The 19,861-nt window shown below is 37.2% G+C and overlaps 1 protein-coding gene across 3 annotated transcripts in view; it reads left to right on the top strand.

Moving 5' to 3' along the window:
- Positions 1-19,861, top strand: part of USP6NL (USP6 N-terminal like) — a 185,441-nt gene that overhangs the window by 119,904 nt on the left and 45,676 nt on the right. For all 3 annotated transcript variants that reach the window (XM_090266505.1, XM_090266506.1, XM_090266508.1), the window contains one exon: positions 11,240-11,320. In XM_090266505.1, the coding sequence (XP_090122631.1) occupies positions 11,240-11,320 (81 nt within the window). The remainder of the gene's footprint in view (positions 1-11,239; positions 11,321-19,861) is intronic.

The following is a 19,861-nucleotide window of genomic DNA, read 5'->3' as shown; positions in this document are numbered from 1 at the left end:
GTCACGTCCATGGGTCGTACATATAAGTCCTTTGGCTTCATCCTTTCCTATAATATTCTTAACTTCCCCCTGTCTATTTTGTACCAACCAATTATGCTTCTTCATCCCTGCACCATATCTCCAATTTCTCCCCCTCCCCCCTCCCAGCTGATAACCCTTCAGAAGATCCCCATACGTATGATTCTGTTCCTATTCTGGTTTGCTTAGTTGGACTTTGTTTTTATTTTTTAGATTCAGATGTTGATAGTTGTGAGTTTGTTGTCATTTTAGTGTTCATAGTTTTGATCTTAAGTAAATCCCTTTGACAGTTCATATAATAATGGCTTGGTGATGGTGAACTCTTTTAGCTTTACCTTGTCTGGGAAGCACTTCATCTGCCCTTCCATTCCAAATGATAGCTTTTCTGGATAGAGTAATCTTGGTTGTAGGTTGCTTTTGATCACATTGAATACTTCTTGCCAGTCCCTTCTTGCCTGCAAAGTGTCTTTTGAGAAATCAACTGATAGTCTTATAGGCACCCCTTTGTAGGCAACTCTCTGCTTCTCTCTTGCTGCTTTTAGGATTCTCTCTATCTTTCACCTTTGGCATTTTAATCATGATGTGCCTTGGTGTGGTCCCCTCTGGGTCCAGCTCGCCCGTGACTCTCCATGCTTCCTGGACTTGTGTGTCTATTTCCTTCACAAAATTTGGGAAGTTTTCCTCCATTATTTTTTCACATAAGTTTTCAATTTCTTGCTCTTCCTCTTCTCCTTCTGGCACCACCATGATTCAGATGTTGGCATGTTTAAAGTTGTCCCAGAGGTTCCCAAGCCTCTCCTCATTTTTTTCAATTCTTGTTTCCTCATTCTGTACTGGTTGACTTTCCCCTGGCTGGTTTGGCTCAGTGGATTGAGCGTCGGCCTGCGAGCTAAGTGTCGCTGGTTCGATCTTCCAGTCAGGGCACATCAGAGAAGGAAAACTCTGACTCCAAAAAACCTCCACTGCCTTGCGGCATACCTCTTCAGGGGAAAGGCTAAGGGAGTAAACCCCGACAGAAAATCCGGAGCCGGAGTCCCTAAGGCGGTTTGACGTTGTAGTCAACACCGGCAACTCCTGCGGCGCACCTGAAGCCAAGCTGTATTGACTCCGTCTTTCCCTTGGATCCTTCAGCTGCGAAGAGAGGGGGGGTCTGCTGCGTGGGCAACAGCAGACCCTCCATATCACCCTGCCCAGGCTCTGTAGCTTCAGCTTCACTGGAGAGGACACTCCAGCGTCATCGCAAGATGTCGATTCAACACGGGAGGAGACAGATACCGTGTCACTCCCGAGTTGGACTGCACAGCCATTCTCGGCGGTGCAGATAGACTCTTAAGAAGCTACACCATCGTCTCTCGAGACGGACGGCTGCCGACGACGACTGGTTGACTGTTTATTTCTTCTTTATGTTCCAATTCATTGATTTGAACACTGTTTTTCTTCCCTTCATCATTGGTTTTGTGTGGATTTTCCTTCATTTAACTTAGCATAGCCTTCACTTCTTCTCTTATGCGTTTGCTGTATTTAAGCATATCTGTCAAGCCTTTAAGCATCTTTATCACCAGTGTTTTGAATTCTGCATCTGTTAGGTTGGCTATCTCCTCATCTTTTAGGTTGTCTATCTCCTCGTCACTTAGTTCTCCCACTGGCACCTTGATCCATTCCCCCTTTGGGGCCATACTTCTCTGTCTCCTCATCTTGACAGGCTCCTATGTTTGTTTGCCTCTGTGTCTTAGGTAGAACTGTTGCTCCTGTTATGTTGTAAGGGGTGGAGCCTTAGGGATTTGTCAGTACAGAGTGACCTGTTTCATCACGTTGTGGCGCTGTATGTGGGGGAGGGGTCTGAGAGGGAACAATGCTGCTTGCCCAGCACTTGCCCCTTTTCCATGCACTTCTCCCACTTCTGTATGGGACTGGTGCCCCTCTAGCTTTTGCCCTGGCCGTCATTCCCAGAGTGGGTGTGTCTGTGCATGTTATAGGACAGTGGTCTCAACCTTCCTAATGCCGTGACCCTTTAATACAGTTCCTCATGCTGTGGTGACCCCCAACCATAACTAAAGCATAGTGATTAATCACAAAAACAATATGTAATTATATATGTGTTTTCCGATGGTCTTAGACGACCCCTGTGAAAGGGTCCTTCAACCCCCAAAGCGGTTGCAACCCACAGGTTGAGAACCTCTGTTCTAGGACCATGGGGGCCCTTTAAACAAGCGGACTGTGCTGAGAGACCAGCAGTTTCTATCTCCACCGCAGCCCCCACTGGTTTGCACAGTCAGAAGCAATGAGGCTTGATTTTCCCCAGTGCTGGAACCGTGAGTTGTGCCATCTGGTGAGGAGCTGGGACTGCTCCCCAGGTGTCCCTCCTGACTTTTTAAAATGTGTTACTGCACTTTCTGCCGGCCTGCTGCTGCTGCTGCTACTGCCACCACCATACCGCGTCCTCTCCACCCCTCCTACCTGTCTGGATGAGTATTTCTTTATATCTTTGTTTGCTGGACTTCCATGAAGTTTGATTTTCTGGAACTTCTGATTATTTATAGTTTTGAGGTAGTTGTATTCCTTCTTAGTTGTGGAGGGAGACACAGTGTGTCTGTCTATGCCTCCATCCTGGCCAGAAGTCACAGTGGTTGTCCTAAGATTTCTTATTCTGGAAGAGCAGACTATTTGACATCCATCCATGAATTGTGTGTGTGTGTGTGTGTGTGTGTTAAGCCTTTACTATCTAGAATATTAATCATGTTAATAGTGAGAGGAGCCTTGGACGAGATACAAGAGAAGTTAGTATTATGTGGGTAATCAACAATTTTTAAGTGCTTACAGGTCTTGCATATGGTTGAAATTATAGTCTTAGACCACTGGAGGTTAAGAGGTAACAAAATATTGGTCCCAGTTTTAGTCCTTACAGCCTCCTTGCCCAAACAGGAGGGGCAATCCTGACCCAGAGGGGAAAGCAATTTTAGGTAAAGTATCAGATTGCACACTTCAATGTAAATTTAGTTCTTTGCTGAAAACAACTCTTGGGGGAAAAAGATACACAACAATGTAGCCTTTTTGTAGTCAGTAGAGGTAATGGAGAAATACTAGAGAATGTAGGATGGAGATTAAGGTCTCTGTATCATTTTTTCTTTTGATATATATGTTGTTCTAATATCTTCAGGAGAGTAAATTTTCTTATACTATGGTCTCCTATATTATTTAAAAAATCGCCATGATGAGCATATCTAGTACCCAGATCTTAGTCTTTTAATACCATTCCCCATTAAAAAGAACCACTGTATCTTAAAGAAATAGCTGGTGTAGGTCTAGGTAGAAAATGTATAAAATGAGCCTGAATTGTTTGTGCCAGATAGGGTATGTCTAAAGCATCCAGTTGAAGGGAGAAATCTCCAGTCAAAAAAGATGGGGTCAGCTACATTTGGGATAATTTGAATTTAAGAAAGAATAATGGTAATAATGGGTTATAGCACATTGATAAAAATAATCCTTTGTACCATCGTGATCTTAAAAAGTGTGGAGGAGCTAGGAAGGAAAACTTTTTAATAGAAAAATGTCAGTTAATCATATAGAAAGAATAATGGAATTAGAAGGAAGACCAAACATTATTTTACCACTATCAGAATCAGAATTGATTCAGACAGGGATTATCAACAGATGGTAAAACCACTGAGTAGACTTGTTAAGGAAGAGATTATCCACATTGTCTCCAAGTGTACCACACACATTACTTATCAGTTCTCTATTAGTTAATGCAGAAATTGGGCAAATACCACTTAACCAAGTGATCAGTGTTACATTATTGATAATGGTACAAATAAACATGATATGTCTCTGGATGTGATGTTATGGGAAGGACACAACATCTCCTGTGTCATATTCCTGCCAAAATATAGGAGACATGATCAGACAGATCCAGATAGTGTGGCCTGGACTTTTCAAAAATATCAGTGTCATTAAAGACAGAAAAAGGACAGGGGACTGTTCTAGAGTAAAGGGAAGTAAAGAGCTATGCCAGTAAGACAGTACATGATCATGATTGATTTCTGAATCTCCCTTCCCGTTCAACCTGAAGACAAACAGCTATGAGGAACACTTGGGACAAATGGGGAATTTGGTATATGGACTGTTTATTAGGAAATAATAATGGTAATTATAAACCAATTTTAATTTTTGGGGGTGCGATAGTGATATACTGATTGCCTATGGTAATGTGATTTTTTTCATGAGGTGATGCATACTTGAAATATTTGGAGACGAAGTATTCAAGATGTCTGTGATTTTCTATTAGATTAGTCAAAAAACAAAACAAATAACAAAAAAACCCACCCCAATATAAGTAGATAAAATCAGGCAAAATGTAATATTTAGTAGATTTTGGTGAAGTATATTTAAGTATATGGTGCACTGTTCTTCCTAGTTTTCTTTAGGTTTGAAATGTTTCAAAATAAAAATTGGGAAAAGTGAAAGATGTTTGTATAAAGTCAATAGAGTTATTTTATATCATTTTTGTGTAGACATCTACCATTAGTAGTGTTGCCAACATGATGGAATGATAGAATTTCTCTCATTATGCTACTTAAGAGATACTATTCTTATTCACCTTTGGTTAGTTCTGTATAATAAAGATTAAACTGCTATCAAAACTATTTTTGATTTTGGCCCTGGCTGGGTGGCTCAGTTGGTTGGAGCATAATGCCGTGCACAAAAAGGTTGTGTGTTTGATCCCCTGTCAGGACACTAGTACACATATGTGGCTTGTGGGTTCGATCCCCAGTTGGGGTGCGTATGGGAAGCAACCAATCAGTGTTTCTCTCTTGCATCACATCGATGTGGCCTCACCGCCCCCCCCCCCCGCCCCCAATAAACATATCCTCAGGTGAGGATTAAAAGAACTAGTTATGATTTTGGTGTATCCATGGGTATTCATTCTCCTTATCTCCTCTACCTCCAGGACCACAGAATGCTATTAATTGCAGTATAGTGCTGTTTACTTGTCTTTTCTCATGTGAATTGCATTTAACTTTAAAATGTTTGTTTAATGTTTCTTATATACCAGTCTTTGTTTTAGGTGATGAAATGAGAAGAGAAATATATGATATCATTCCTGTACTCAAGGAGTTGATACTCTAATACTACTAATATGTTTTGGGCATTTCAGCCAATTAAAACACAGGTTGTGCTCTAACAATAATCATAACAGTTCTCATTTTATAGAGAAGGAAACTAAGATACTTGCACCCGAATGAAACAGATAGGAAAAGACAGAATTCAGATTTGACCCAGGCCAACTGGGTCCTTAGTCCATTCCATGAAATACTAAGGAAACAGTTAATTTTGCTTGGAGCCTGGAGACAGTTGGGAAGGGTTCCAAATGTTGGACATTTGACTGGTCACAAGAGGATCATAGGGTTTTGCCAAATGATAGTGAAGAAGTCCATCACAGGCTGATGAATAGCAACATTGGTCAAAGAGGTATGAAAATATGTTGTGTGTTGGGAATGACAAATAGTTAAAGGTGGCCAAATAATAAAAGTAGCAGGAAGGTGAGTTGGGACCATATTGTGGAAATCCATGCATGTGGAAGTTTGAACATTTTTGGTAGTTTATGAATGGGTAGGCATTGAAGGATTTTAAAAATTGTGGTGGCAACGTGGAGGCTTTTTTGAAGACAGGGCTACCTGCAAGGGCTTACTGCATTCATCTAGGAATTAAGATGCTTGGACTAGAGCAGAGGGCATGATGGAAATGAGACATGGACGGGACCAGTAGAGTATAGTTCGGATGTGAGAAGGAAGGTAAAATGAAGACTAAAAACAACTTAAGGTTCTAGTTTGTTTGACTGAGTGGGTAGTGATGCTGTTATTTATGATAAGGAAGAGGAGGCAATAACAGCATGGTGAGGGAACTAGTTTTGGATATGTCGAGTTTCAAGCATTTGCTGAACTTGTAGGTTGAAATTCTAACTTGCTGTTATATTCTGTGTCGGTGTTATTTAGTCCATGGCAAGATGTAGTTCCTTGGCTTGTTTTTCCAAAGCACTTAAGTTCTCATTTGTCACATGGTTTTTAGTTACTTCTTACTTTAGAATACATTCTGGAATAGTCAGCTGTAGCATGTGTTGTGATAAAGTATATTTTATCCATGAATTATAGATTCATGAGTGGGGGAAAAAAAACTTTCATATCCATTCAAGTCTAATGTAGTTGAACTGACAGTATCACGGAGTTAACATTTAAACCTGATTCAACTACTGATATATGATTTTAAAATCCTACAGCCTGGGAACTTTTCCCAAGGTGTATCATTTTTGTTTTTTGCTGCAGGGGAAAGAAAAGCATGCTTAATGGTTCTTAAAATTGTGTGTATGTTTTGTCCTTGCATGTGAGAATTTGTAGCATTTAAAATCATTTACATATATATATGTGTATGTATGTATGTGTGTGTGTATGTGTGTGTGTATGTATATATATATGATAAGAATTCGAATACAAAAGAATGCCGTTACAAAAAAGAATAACTGCTTCTTAAAGTGATTAATTGATAATTTATAGTCATAAAAATGAAAGATAGCAAGAGACAGGCTAGATCTCAGCAGGGTTATTCCTGCCAGAGTGTGTTATTGCACTCTTGGGTTAGCTTGAATTATTTGGTGCTTTCCTGTTTTGGAGAAGAAGATTATGCTTTGAACAAGTCAGAGGAGGAAGTGCAGAGAACAAAAAAATACCAAGTGGCAGCTTAGATCAATCTTAATTTTTCATAGTTTGGCCTTCTCTAAAGTCACATTTAGCAGAAACATTAATTAGATTTCAGTGCCCCACTGAGTTTTAAAATTAAACATATTTCTGGAACCATCTGCAACATTTTATCACTAATAATATCACGAAGACTATGCTTAGTCTTTTGAAAAATAGAATTTATAACAGGATAGCTTTTGCTCACAAATGACCATCTTTTATTATGAAAAACCCATCAAAATTTTTATAAAGAGTTAAGTAATTTAAAGAGTTTTAAGAATATTCCTAAAAATAGAGTTCTATAAAAAGATTCTTATTGGTGAGGATCTTCTCCTAAATACAGGGTTTTCTTTAAAGTCTAAAACTATTGGTGGTGGGTATATGCCATATGCCTGTTTGAGGCTGGATTAAAACTACTGCTCTCATCCAAGAGTTTGATCGCCTGAACTAGAGCCGGGACACGAGGGAAGTGAGACAATAAGATGTGGGGCTGAAAGTGCAGCTCCTGAAACCAAGCTGCCCAACTTCAAACTCCCCCTTCAAATTGGAACTTACTAGATAGGGGAATTTGGACAAGTCTGTACCTTCTGTACCTCTGTTTCCTTATCTGTAAAATGGGAATGACTACTTTGACCTAAGAAGGTTGTAGTGAGCATACATTTTGAGCATAAAATGTATCCTCAGAATAATTTTCTTTCCCAGGTAGTCTTCCATTTCCATTGGATTTTATCCATATGCTTATTATACTTACAGAAGCCTCCAGAAAAGAAAATATGGGGATTGAGAAAAATGAACAAAATAGCAGAATCTCAGCTTACTTACAAGAGAAAATTATGCTGTTTTGTTCTCATGAAAATGAAATAATTAACTAAGTGCCAATTCTGTGCCCGGCACTGTTCTGGGCAGTGGGGAAACAGTGAGCTTCCCAGCCTTCCTGGAGCAGAGTAGGTAGGGGAGAATGTGGGTTAGGTGTGCAGGCATCTCGGCATTGAACCCTGGAAGGAGACAGACTCTCCTGGTCATGCGCAGAGGTCACCATAGATTTTCTTGGTTGACAAGGGTGCTTTTTGGTTTTTTTGGTTTTTTGTTTTTGCCCAAAAGGATGAAGTTCCAATTTACTTTCTGAGACTTATTGGGCTTCCAAGAAAAGTGACCAAGCTCTGTACACCTGGTTCTTTTTCTAAATTTACCAATGATCTAGTCACTCTTCTACCTTAGGAGTGAGCAGGAGATTGAATAGCGGGCCCAGTTCCTTAGGAAAACCATACCCCTCTTCTGGCTGGCAATTAAAGAAGTGAGGAAGAAGCACTTTCTGTACCACCTTGCCCATTCCCCAGCTTTGCCCCAAATTCCAATTTTTTTTAAATTTCTTTTTATTTTTTTATTTTTGGTTTTTCAATTACAGTTGTCCCCTTTTCTCCCAATTTCTCTCCCTCACCCAATCCACCCCCTCTCCCGCAATCATATCCCTCCCCGTTGTCCATGTCCTTGAGTCATTTATATATGTTCTTTGACTAAACCCTTCCCTTACTTATCCCCCTTCTCTCCCTCCCCCCTCCCCCCTATTGACTGCTATTCTGCTCTTTGTTCTATTTAGTTCGTTTGTGTTGTTCTTTAGTTTCCTGTATTAGGTGATATCATATGGTATTTTTCTTTCTTTGCCTGGCTTATTTCACTAAGCAAAATTCTTTCTAGTTCCATCCATGTTGTTGCAAATGGCAGGAGTTCCTTCTTTCTTTCTGCTACATAGTATTCCATTGTGTAAATGTACCACAGTTTTTTGATCCACTCATCTACAGATGGGCACTTAGGTTGTTTCCAGCACTTAGCTATTGTAAACAGTGCTGCAATGAACATAGGGGTGCATAAGTTCTTTTGAATTGGTGTTTTAAGATTCTTCGGGTATAATCCTAGTAGTGGAGTCGCTGGTTCAAAAGGCAGTTCCATTTTTAATCTTTTGAGGTAATTCCATACTGTTTTCCATAGTAGCTGCACTAGTCTGCATCCCCACCAACAGTGCAGTAGGGTTCCCGTTTCTCCACATCCTCGCCAGCACTTGTTGTTTGTTGATTTGTTGATGATGGCCATTCTGACAGGTGTAAGGTGGTATCTCATTGTGGTTTTTATTTGCATCTCCCTGATGGCTAATGATGTTGAGCATTTTTTCATGTGTCTATGACAAGAAAAAGAAAAGGCATCCAAATTGGCAAAGAGGAAGTAAAACTTTCATTATATGCAGATGACATGATAGTATACCTAGAAAATCCTATAAACTCCACTAAAAGACTACTCGATATAATAAGTGAATTTGGCAAAATAGCAGGGTACAAAATAAATATACAGAAATCTAAGGCATTTCTGTACACCAACAATAAAATATCAGAGACAGAAACAAAAAAGAAAATACCATTTACTATAGCAACAAGAAAAATAAAGTACCTAGGAGTAAACTTAACCAAAGAGATAAAAGACCTGTACTCTGAAAATTACATAACATTGAAGAAAGAAATTAAGGAAGATACAAATAAATGGAAGCAAATACCATGTACTTGGATGGGAAGAATCAACATCATCAAAATGGCCATACTACCCAAAACAATTTACAGATTCAATGCAATCCCTATTAAAATACCAATGACATATTTCACAGACCTAGAACAAATACTCCCTAAATTCATATGGAACCAAAAAAGACCCCGAATAGGAAAAGCAATCTTGAGACGGAAGAACACAGCAGGAGGAATCACAACACCAGATATCAAACAATACTACAAAGCCACTGTAATCAAAACAGTCTGGTCCTGGCATAAGAACAGACATATAGATCAGTGGAACAGAATAGAGAGTCCAGAAATAAACCCAGACCTCTATGGTCAACTAATATTTGATAAAGGAGGAAGGAACATAAAATGGAGTGAGAAGAGCCTCTTTAACAAATGGTGCTGGGAGAACTGGACAGGGACCTGCAAAAAAATGAAACTAGACCACCAACTTACACTGCACAGGAGAATAAACTCAAGATGGATCAAAGACTTAAATGTAAGCCGTGACACCATAAAAGTCCTAGAGGAAAACATAGGCAAGACAATATCAGATATCTCATGTAACAATTTCTTCACGGATACATCTCCTAAAGCAAGAGAAATAAAGGAAAAAATAAATAAATGGGATTACATCAAACTAAAGAGTTTCTGCTCAGCAAAAGAAAACATCAGCAAGATGAAAAGGAAACCAACCATATGGGAAAACATATTTGCCAATGACATCACAGACAGGGGACTGATTTCCAAAATGTATAAAGAGCTTATACGACTCAACATCAAGAAAGCAAACAACCCAATTAAAAAATGGGCAAAGGACCTGAACAAACACTTCTCCGAAGAGGACATACAGAAGGTCCAAATTCCAATTTAGTATGACATACAAGACTGTTTTCATTCAGCCTCATCTGTTGCTGAATTATGTATGTATTCCCTCACTTGCTGTGGGTATTACGTTCCAGACCCCCCCTGCAAAGTAGGAACCTTACATTTATTCTACACTCTTAAACCTACATAACTTTAACAACACACGTATACAGTACCGCAAAATCCCACGATATAGTGAAAAATCCGTAATAAATAATTATAGTATTTTTAAAAGTCCTGAGATACAATGAGGCCACGATAAGTGAACCACAATCTAGCGAGGGACTACTGTTATTTCAGAACTACATCTACCCATGCTTCTTAGAATATTCTTTCCCACATTGCACTTGATAAAAATCCTGATAATCCTTCAATTCCTTATGTAGAGCTCATCTTCTTTTACATCCCTTGGTAGATGTGACCACTCATTCTACTGTGATCTTGCTGTTACCCTTTCTGTCCCTATGTCGTAGCATCTGTCACAGCCCATGTGAGTCATCCTTAGCAAATGGTGGGCTTTCTTGTTTGGCGGCAACTATTACTTTTGTATAATTTTTCACTAGCATAGTAATAATTAAATATTAATCACTCTAGTCACTCCACAAATCAGTAAATACCAAATTCTTCTTTAAGAAACCAGTTCTGTCACTGAAAACATTAAAATGCTAAAATCGAGTAAAATGTGGGGAATAAAAAAGGGGAGAATAGAATTTTGAAGTTGTTTTTGTTGCTTCATAAGAGATATTTCAAAATATTAAAAAATTTCCTTTTGGTTTAAACTTGTAGAATATACAGGGTTTTTAGTGGTTAGTTTAAGCATGTTGGGAAATTTAAACAATTTCTTTCTCTTTACTCTAGCGAAGTACCTCCTGTGTATCTTAATTTTCACTATGGCATACTATTGATACAACCGTAAGATTACTAATACAACATTTTAAAAGTTAGATAGGATATTTGCTATGTGATATATAGCATAACTCTTTCAGTAGTCCTTTTTTAGGAACATTTTCTTTGACCTTTTTTTTTTGTAATTCATAAGAAGCCTTGAACAAATAGTAACAATAAATTTCAATTTTATTTTAGCAAAAGCACCTGGAAATTGAAAGAACTACTAAATGGCTGAAAATGCTAAAAGGATGGGAAAAATACAAGAACACTGAAAAGGTAATAAAAAATAATGTCACTTCCTGATGAAACTATACAAATTCAATGTGGGTTTTCCCAGTAAAAGTTTCTCTTTAATTATCAGACTATTACATTCACATTCTTTAAAATAATTTTTTAGTTTAATTTAGTGGAATCCCTCAAATTAGGAGTCTTTATGTTATCACAGAATGCCCAATTCAGATGGTTTCAACAATTAAGAGAATGTATTGGACAGTCCAGAGGTGGGCTGGGTGTGGAGTGAGTTAGTCCAGGTGCTCAATTCTGTTGCCTGGACAGTTTCTCTCTACCTCCCTTCTGCCTTGTGCAGTGTCAACCTCATCTGGAGATTGGCTGCCCTTTTGGATCACACTCATTGCAGTAGTCGCGGGTTTCATATCCTCATGTCATACTGCTCACAAAGAGAGGACTGGCTTCTGATATCTTTCCCTGAAACAGGAGCAGTTTCTTTTTCCAGAAGCTTCTAGCAACCTCTCCTTAAATCTTTTTGCTATGTATTGAGTTTGTGCTCAGTTTTAAACCACTTAAAAAATACACAACTATTCATATCAAAAAAGTTTTTAAATATTGGTTAACTGTGAGGTTTATGATGGTGGAAATTTTCTAAAGTTCTAATTTTGCCTAAAAGGTCAAATGTTATCAGTGGCACCAAATACTATCAGATATTTTCCTTAAAATGACAGGCTTCATTTATTTTTGAGAAAATGTTGAATACCCATATCTGAATAACTGTACTTGTTTAGTCAATCATTCTTTCAAGTAATAAGATGTTCCATGAAGAACGCAGTTGATATAGATCATGATTCAAACAGTGTTATAAGTGCTTTTTCTTGAGGCCACCATTGTACTTGGGTAACAGTAAAGTGCTCTGTGCATACTTCCCATGTCATCACTCAGAATATTAGTAAGTTATGTATTCAAGAGTTGAGATTTCAAAAAATTTATAATTTCTACTGCTTCATCTCAAGAAAAACTGACTTGTTTTCCACTGTGAGTGGAGACTACAGTGATCATGGCACAGTGCTGCTGCTGCCATGATTCGTGTTAAGGTGCCAGTAGTTTTATGACCATTGCTTTTCTGCTCTCCATGCAAAAGTCAGCAGAGTGAAGAAGGCAGCTCAGCGTTTAGTATCATTATGAGAACAGCTTTGACCTTATGGACAGTTCTTTGAGGATGGCTGGCATCCAAGTGTTGGTTTCTTGATAGTAAAATGGAGATAATCATACCCATTTCAAAAGAATGAAAAGTGAACGATTAATGTACGTACAGCACTCAACACATACCTCTCAGAGAATAAGTGCTCAGTAAATGTTGGCTACTGCTATTAGTTTTTGGAAGGAAGTTTGGACAACAAACAAACTTTAAAGAAAAGAAATCTTCAACAGTCTCACAGCAAAACATCTGAATTAACCATTAGGATATCTATTTCCTCACATTTTTTTTTCTATGTATTATTTTTTTCCTTTTTGCGTAGATATAAATTGTTGTATGTCAGCATTTGTCAATAAGAATTCCAGGGAAGGAAACCAGTTTATTAGATTCTAATCAATAGCACATAGAAGCAGAATTGCCTAAGGGTTAGCAAGAGACTCTGGAGCCAGGCTATCCTAGGTTCAAATCCCAGCTCTGTCGCTTTATTAGCTGTGTGACCTGGGGAAAGGTATTATACCTTTTTCTGACTTAGATTGCTCAGCTATAAAATGGGGATAATAATAGCACCTACTTCTCAGAGTTGTTTTGAGCATTAAATGTTAATTACTGTACAACACAGAGAGTAGTGCCTGACTCTTAGTGTGCGTTCAGTAAGTGTTGTTTATTACTACAGGAGAAAAGGGCTGTCTGGCTAAATACTTAAGTTAGGAAATCAGAGCTAAACATAGTTAAACAACATTTCTTTACTACATGACTTTTGAGAGTCTTTAATATTGTAATATGTGGTGGGAATTTTTTAGAGAGATCATAAATTGCATGAAACTTATTTAACCATGAAAATCTTTTTGTGCTAGGATATCTCATGATACTAACATCACTTTTCTTTTCTTTTTCCTTTTTTTTTATTGTTGTTCTATTACAGTTGTCCCATTTTTCCCCATTGTTCTCCCCTGCTCCACCCATTTCCCCCTGTCCCACGGTCAATCCCCACCCTGTTGTCCATGTCCATGGCACTTTTCTTCTAGAGCATCTTAAGTATCCTTATTTAAAATCTATTGGACTCTTATTTTATTTTTGTCAGGAGTGAGTTACTTGCTGATTTTATTATATGTATGTTTTAACATTAGGTTGAAAGTCAAGATGTGTTTTAAGAGGAATCAGTTCAAAATAGAATATTAGTTAAAATGCCTGTGCTCTTGTTTAATGTTTTATTGTGTCTCTCAGATTGTCCTAAAGTTGACAACTCTGCCTTCTGTCTTTGTGGAAAGATTGTTCAAGTGGTAATTACAGGATAAATTTTGGTGCATTGTTCCTATGCTTTAATCTCACATTCAGTCTAATAAAATATTTGTAGTTATATGGCTTTAGGTTCTTGTCTAATACACATATAGCCATAGTAGTATGTGAGCCTCTGTAAAATGAACAATTCTACTAGGCTGTTATTCTGCACAGCAACTCTGGCTAATTTAATTCCCAGTTAGATTTTAATGGAACTATTCCTTTGATGTATAATTTTAAAGCACTTTCCCACAACCATAATGCTGGAATTATTGGATGATATATAATATATGGTACAGTTCAGTGTGAAACAGAATGCACCTTCTAAAGGAATCACTGCTTACAAATTATACCTAGTTTTAAATTGCATTGAAGTAGAAAACTAGCATGTATTTTTCCTCTCTTCCAAGAGGAGTAGGTATAAGTTTTCTCTTCACAGATTCCTTACTTATGTAGCAGTAATACAAAGAAATTTATAGAAATACCTTGAAATAAAAATATACCCCTCACAGAGAATATTTGGATTTTTAGGATACAAGCTTTGATGAAAATGTTTTCATGAAAGCTGTTTGTGTTGCCTGTGTATTTGTGTTGCTTATGTACAATAGTATGTATTTTTAAAATATAGTTTATTAAATGAAGTTATCTTTGTTGAATGGAGCCTATTATGATTTAACTAGTCATGATGTGATTGTGTCTTAAGTTAAGTCAAAGTATGGTATGTATTACAGACACACATTTTTTTCTTGATCAAATAACTGAATGGACCTCTGTTGGTCAAATAACTAATGGACTAATATTAGTTTTACTGATGGGAAATGGAGGCACCACGTTTTGAAGTAAAATATACAAGGTCACACAGCTTAGTAACAAGAGATACTATGTCCAGACTTCAAGCTCCGTTCATTGTACCATTTTTTACGCTAGCTTTTTCTTTTAGTCTTTGTCAGTGAGAGGTCAGAGGGAGAGAGAATGCAGTTATGAGAGGCGGAGGTCCTGTGGACGGTTTAAAACTTTTTAGATCCAACTCAGTAGCCTCATGCCTATTTGGAGACAGAGATGAAAGAGCCAGTGGAGCAGAGATGATTAAAGAAAATGGGGGGGGGGGCTGTGAGGAGCATCAGCAGCTCTGAAAGGGAACTTGGCGTTTCACAGTATACGCTGCAGTTGTGAGAGTCGTATAAAATTGAGTCAAGCTTTCTGACAGGTTGACTCACTGACAGCCGTAGTGACATGGACTGGCACACTTACTGATGTTTCAGAATCACTCAGGTTTGAGAGTTATTGAAAACATTAAACGAGTTAATGGAATTGTTTTTTTTTAGTTGATGGATTTTTAAATGTATCTGTGATTGAAGTAGATTGCTTGATTTTATTGGTGAGTGAACAAAGATACTGAAAACAAAGGTAGATTTAAGGCAATCTTATTTATTTTTTCTTAAAAATTTTATATATTAATAAAATTGTAACAGAATTTTAAAGATAGTACTTTTCAAATTGGAATATTAAAATATGTTGTTAAAATCCAACATGTAGTAGTTCTGTATCATGGTTGTTAAGACCATGGCCTCTGAAGTCAGACTAACTGATACTCAGTTCTTCTATAGTTTATTAGAATGACCTAGAGCTAGTTATTCAACCTTTTCTCATCTTAATTTTCTCATCCATAAAATTGGGATGATAATAATAGTACCAACCTCTTTAGGAATGTAATAATATTACAGGGAATAAATCAATCTAGAACAGTGATTTTCAGCTGGAGTTCTTTAAGAATTTTTAAAACATGCAGTATGTACCTGACTAGTCATGGGCACTGACCTCTTTTCCCTTAGATCATCAAATTAAAAAATGACAACAGCCAACACAACAATAGCCATCTGTGTTAATGAATCAAAATTATACCTACTTTTTTTGTCAGGTCAGCAAAAAACGTGATACATTTTTTGATGTGCCACAGAATTTTAGTAATAAGTTTATGTGTTCCATGAGATGAAAAAGGTTGAAAATCACTGCCTTAGGTTGTCAAAGTAACAAATGACAACAGCTAACAATAGCTGTCTGGTGTGAATGTCCTGTCTTGAACCATAAACATATAGGCCTTATAATAGAGTTGCATCTTATTTTTGATGTTACATAATAAGGTTGCATCTGATTGATTACTTCTTGGTACCAGAAATCCTTATATACAAATTATAGGCACCTAGTTTTTTAAAAAAGTCATTTGGAGGAAAAAGGATGGGTAATTACTACTACTACTAGTACTACTAGTACTACTACTACTACTAGTACTACTATTATTATTATTACTATTTTTGTAAATGAAAATTACAAGGTCTGTCTGGAGAAAGATCAGCCATTGTTATTATAACGAGACTGGTTTGCACAACATTGATGTAACTTGGCAGCCAAGGAGAGTGGACTGAAGTGTGCAGATGTGAACAATGATGACTTCACTATACTAGTCAGTGGGGACGGTACATGCCCCTGAGTGAGCATGTGTACTGTGTGGCCCTTGCATTCAAAATAACTGAGCAAATAGAGCAACAATTCTGCATTAAATTTTGCATTAAGCTTGAACATCCCTCCATGGAAACTATTCAGATGATTCAGAAGCTTTCTGGGATGATGCAATGAGTGTAGCACAAATAAAAGTGTGGCATAAACATGTCAAAGATGGTTGAGAATCTGTTGAAAGTGATCTATGTCTGAAAGGCCTGCAACAAGCAGAGCACCTGAGAATGTTGAATGTGTGCAGGCTGCAATAAACAAGGATGGGGACTGATAGTGCTTGAACTAGAAGCTGATCTGGGGATTCCAAAAACTACTGTGTCCAAGACACAGGATCTTGGCATGAAAGGTGTTCTGGCAAAATTCGTTCTGTGGCTTCTGCTACCAGAGCAGAAGGAACATCATGCTGCATTTGCTAATGGCTTGATTCAAACCACTACCAATGGACCAGATTTAGTGCCCTCCAACTTCTGGCTTTTCCCAAAACTACAATCACCAGTGAAAGGGAAGAGATTTCAAACCTTTGATGAGATTCAGGAAAATACCATGGGGTAGCTGATGGTGATTCCAACAAAGGATTTTGCAGATTGTTTTGAACAGTGGAAATATGCTGAGAGAGATGTGTGAGATCCCGAGGTGTCTACTTTGAAGGGGACTGAGGCTTCATTGTCCTGTGTACAGTGTTTCTTGTAACTTCTTCAATAAATGTCTCTATTTTTCATCCGGATACTTTCTGGACAGACCTTGTATACCTTTTTGTTGTTGTTGTTAGGTTGACAAAAACTATCTTTTTTGGCGTGCCGGAGAATTTTAGTAATTAGTTTATGGGTGCCATGAAATGAAAAATGTTGAAAATCACTGATACGTTGCCTCCTAATAAATCAGAAAATGTTAGCACAACTGGTGTTACTAATATTGTTATTACTGTTTGATTCATTATTACCCTCACTCATCCTCACCTTCATTTGCCCTTCCTGGCAAATCCTTATGTATCCTTCAGTGTTGAGTTTATTGTCATCTTGTCTGAATGAAGTCTTTCCTAACTCTCATGCAGAATTTATCCCTCCCTTATGGTATCTCTAATACAGTCTTAGGATGAGAGGCACTGTGTTGGACCAATCAAAAGTGACCACCACAGCAGATTCGCTGCCCTCACCCTCAACACTTTATCCCTGAACTTTTTCTGGTTTCACCTTGGAATCTCATGTGTCCACTACATAAGGACTAACTGACACCTGATGTTATTTCTGCAGAACTAGACAGTGTAGTGCCTACCATTGTCCTTTTACCACCCTCATCCACCTCAGGACCTCTCCCATCAGAGTGGGATGCTCATCTCTGATAGCAACCAGTATATGTGGCTTTATTGTATTATAAAGGATTATCTGTTTATGTTATAATTATCTGCTTACATAATTATCTTCCCCACTATGCTATGAGCTCCACAGAACGTTTTTATGTTTGTAACCATAGAACCTAATAAGAGTTGGCTACAAAGCAGGCAGTCGTTAGTTTCTTTTTATAATGAGTGAATGAACGAATGATGGATATTCATGTATGAATTGGGACAATCAGCTATCACCTTCTACTAATAAATTCTGCTGCTTCAATAAAGCTGTTACCTCTAGGAGGTAGTGCAATTTGGCAGAAATACCCTGAAGTAGAGGAGTACGAAACTGAATTCTTTGGCCTAGGTGAACCACTTCTCTGTACCTTGGTTCCCTGAGTTGTTAAAGAATATATGAGATACTACTTTGTCCATTGAAAGATTTTTAACAGATGTAAACTGAACTATCATTCTGGAAAATAAGCAAATTTTATTACAAGTGTTGTGCTTTGATATAATTTCTCTTTGTTTTACAAATATTTAAGATAGTTGAAAATTTGTAAGGAAAAATATGTAACCATAAGTCATCCTGTCATATAACAAGTACTTGAAAAACAATAAGCATAATTTAAAATTCTTATTTTAGAGTTTCATAATTTATTCTTTTCTTTTTTTGTTTTTGTAATTTTTATTGAATTTATTGGGGTGACATTGGTTAATAAAATTATATAGGTCTCAGGTGTACAGTTCTATAATACATCATCTGTATATTGTACTTACTGTGTGTTCAGCACCCAAAGTCAAGTATGTTTCCATTACCATTTATCTTCCTCTTTACTTTCTTCTACCTCCCCCAACCCCACTTTCTATCTGGTAATCACCATAATGCTGTCTGTGTCTATGAAGTGTTTTTTTCCCCCTTAATCCTTCACCTTTTTCACCCAGCCCCTCAGCCCTCCATCTCCCCTACTCATCCCCCTAATAGCTGCCATTCTGTTCTCTGTATTTGTAGTCTTTTGTTTATATGTGACTTTTTGTACATGTTCTATTTCATTACCTCTCACAGCTTGAGTTTCAGATCCATCTTTTATATTTTTAAGTTTTAGGTACAGTTTTATTATCAATATTTTAATGCTTTTTGCTCTTGGATTTCCTTAATATTTTCCTGTTCCATGGATTTTAGTAAGTCCAGTTGAACAGAACAATGGATACTATATACACAATGGTCTTAAAAGATAGTCTTTTTTTTTTTTTTTAATAAAACGTTAAATCAGGTGGTTTTTTTTTTTTTTACTGGTAACATATATGTGCTGTTTGACAAGCTATTTAAGTTCTTTGTGATTTACTTTCAATATCTATAAAATTGGTACAATAGCTTCTCACAGAGTTATTGTTATGATTAAATGCGATAAATATCTGTAAATAGCTTAAACTAGTTTTCTGCACATAGTAAATGCTCAGTAGTTAATTTTAATTGTTACTGTTGATGATGATAGTGATAATGTACCAATATATTTTTTCACCCTTTTTCATATGTGCTTAATTGTTCATTTTAACCCTGAAATAGCACTGGGACCATTAATTTTTTCTTTCTACCTGAAATTCCTCTATTATTTCTTACCAATTTATCATGGCAATTTGATTTTTTTCTAAATCTCAATTAAATTTTAGAATGGATAATGGATAGTAATTTATGTATGACTAGTGAATGTAAAATTGAATGACAGCAATAAAATGTCAAAAGTTTTCAAGTAATATACTTTAAGAAATATGTGTCAGAGCTCTTATTTTACTCATTGAAATACATCTGTTTAATGGAGATTCAAGCCTATCAAAGTTAAACTATTTACCTGCCATCATATTCTACTTGACTATTAAAATTACAGTTTTTACATTTGTAATAATTTCCATGCTTTCTGATATTTATATCAGATGCTTACGGTGTAGCCTCTTTACTCTAGAAATTTAGGAGATTCCTTTGGATAAATTCCCAGAAGTGGATAGCTGGGTCATGGGTCAAAAGGCAGATCCATTTTTAATTTTTTGAGGTATATTCATACTGCTTTGCACAGTATGGCTGCACCAATCTACATTCCCATCAATGGTGCAAAAGGGTTCCCCTTTCTCCACATCCTTGCCAGTACTTGTTTGACGATTTATTGATGATGGCCATTCTGACAGGTGTGGTTTTAATTTGCATTTCTCTGATGATTAATGAAATCGAGCATCTTTTCATGTGTCTGTTGGCTACCTGTATGTTCAAAGGAACCCAAAA

This window comes from Furipterus horrens, unplaced genomic scaffold (assembly GCF_987537825.1).
Source record: "Furipterus horrens unplaced genomic scaffold, mFurHor1.1.pri manual_scaffold_2, whole genome shotgun sequence".
Classification (NCBI taxonomy): Eukaryota; Metazoa; Chordata; class Mammalia; order Chiroptera; family Furipteridae; genus Furipterus; species Furipterus horrens.
This window is presented reverse-complemented; position numbering and strand designations above follow the sequence as displayed.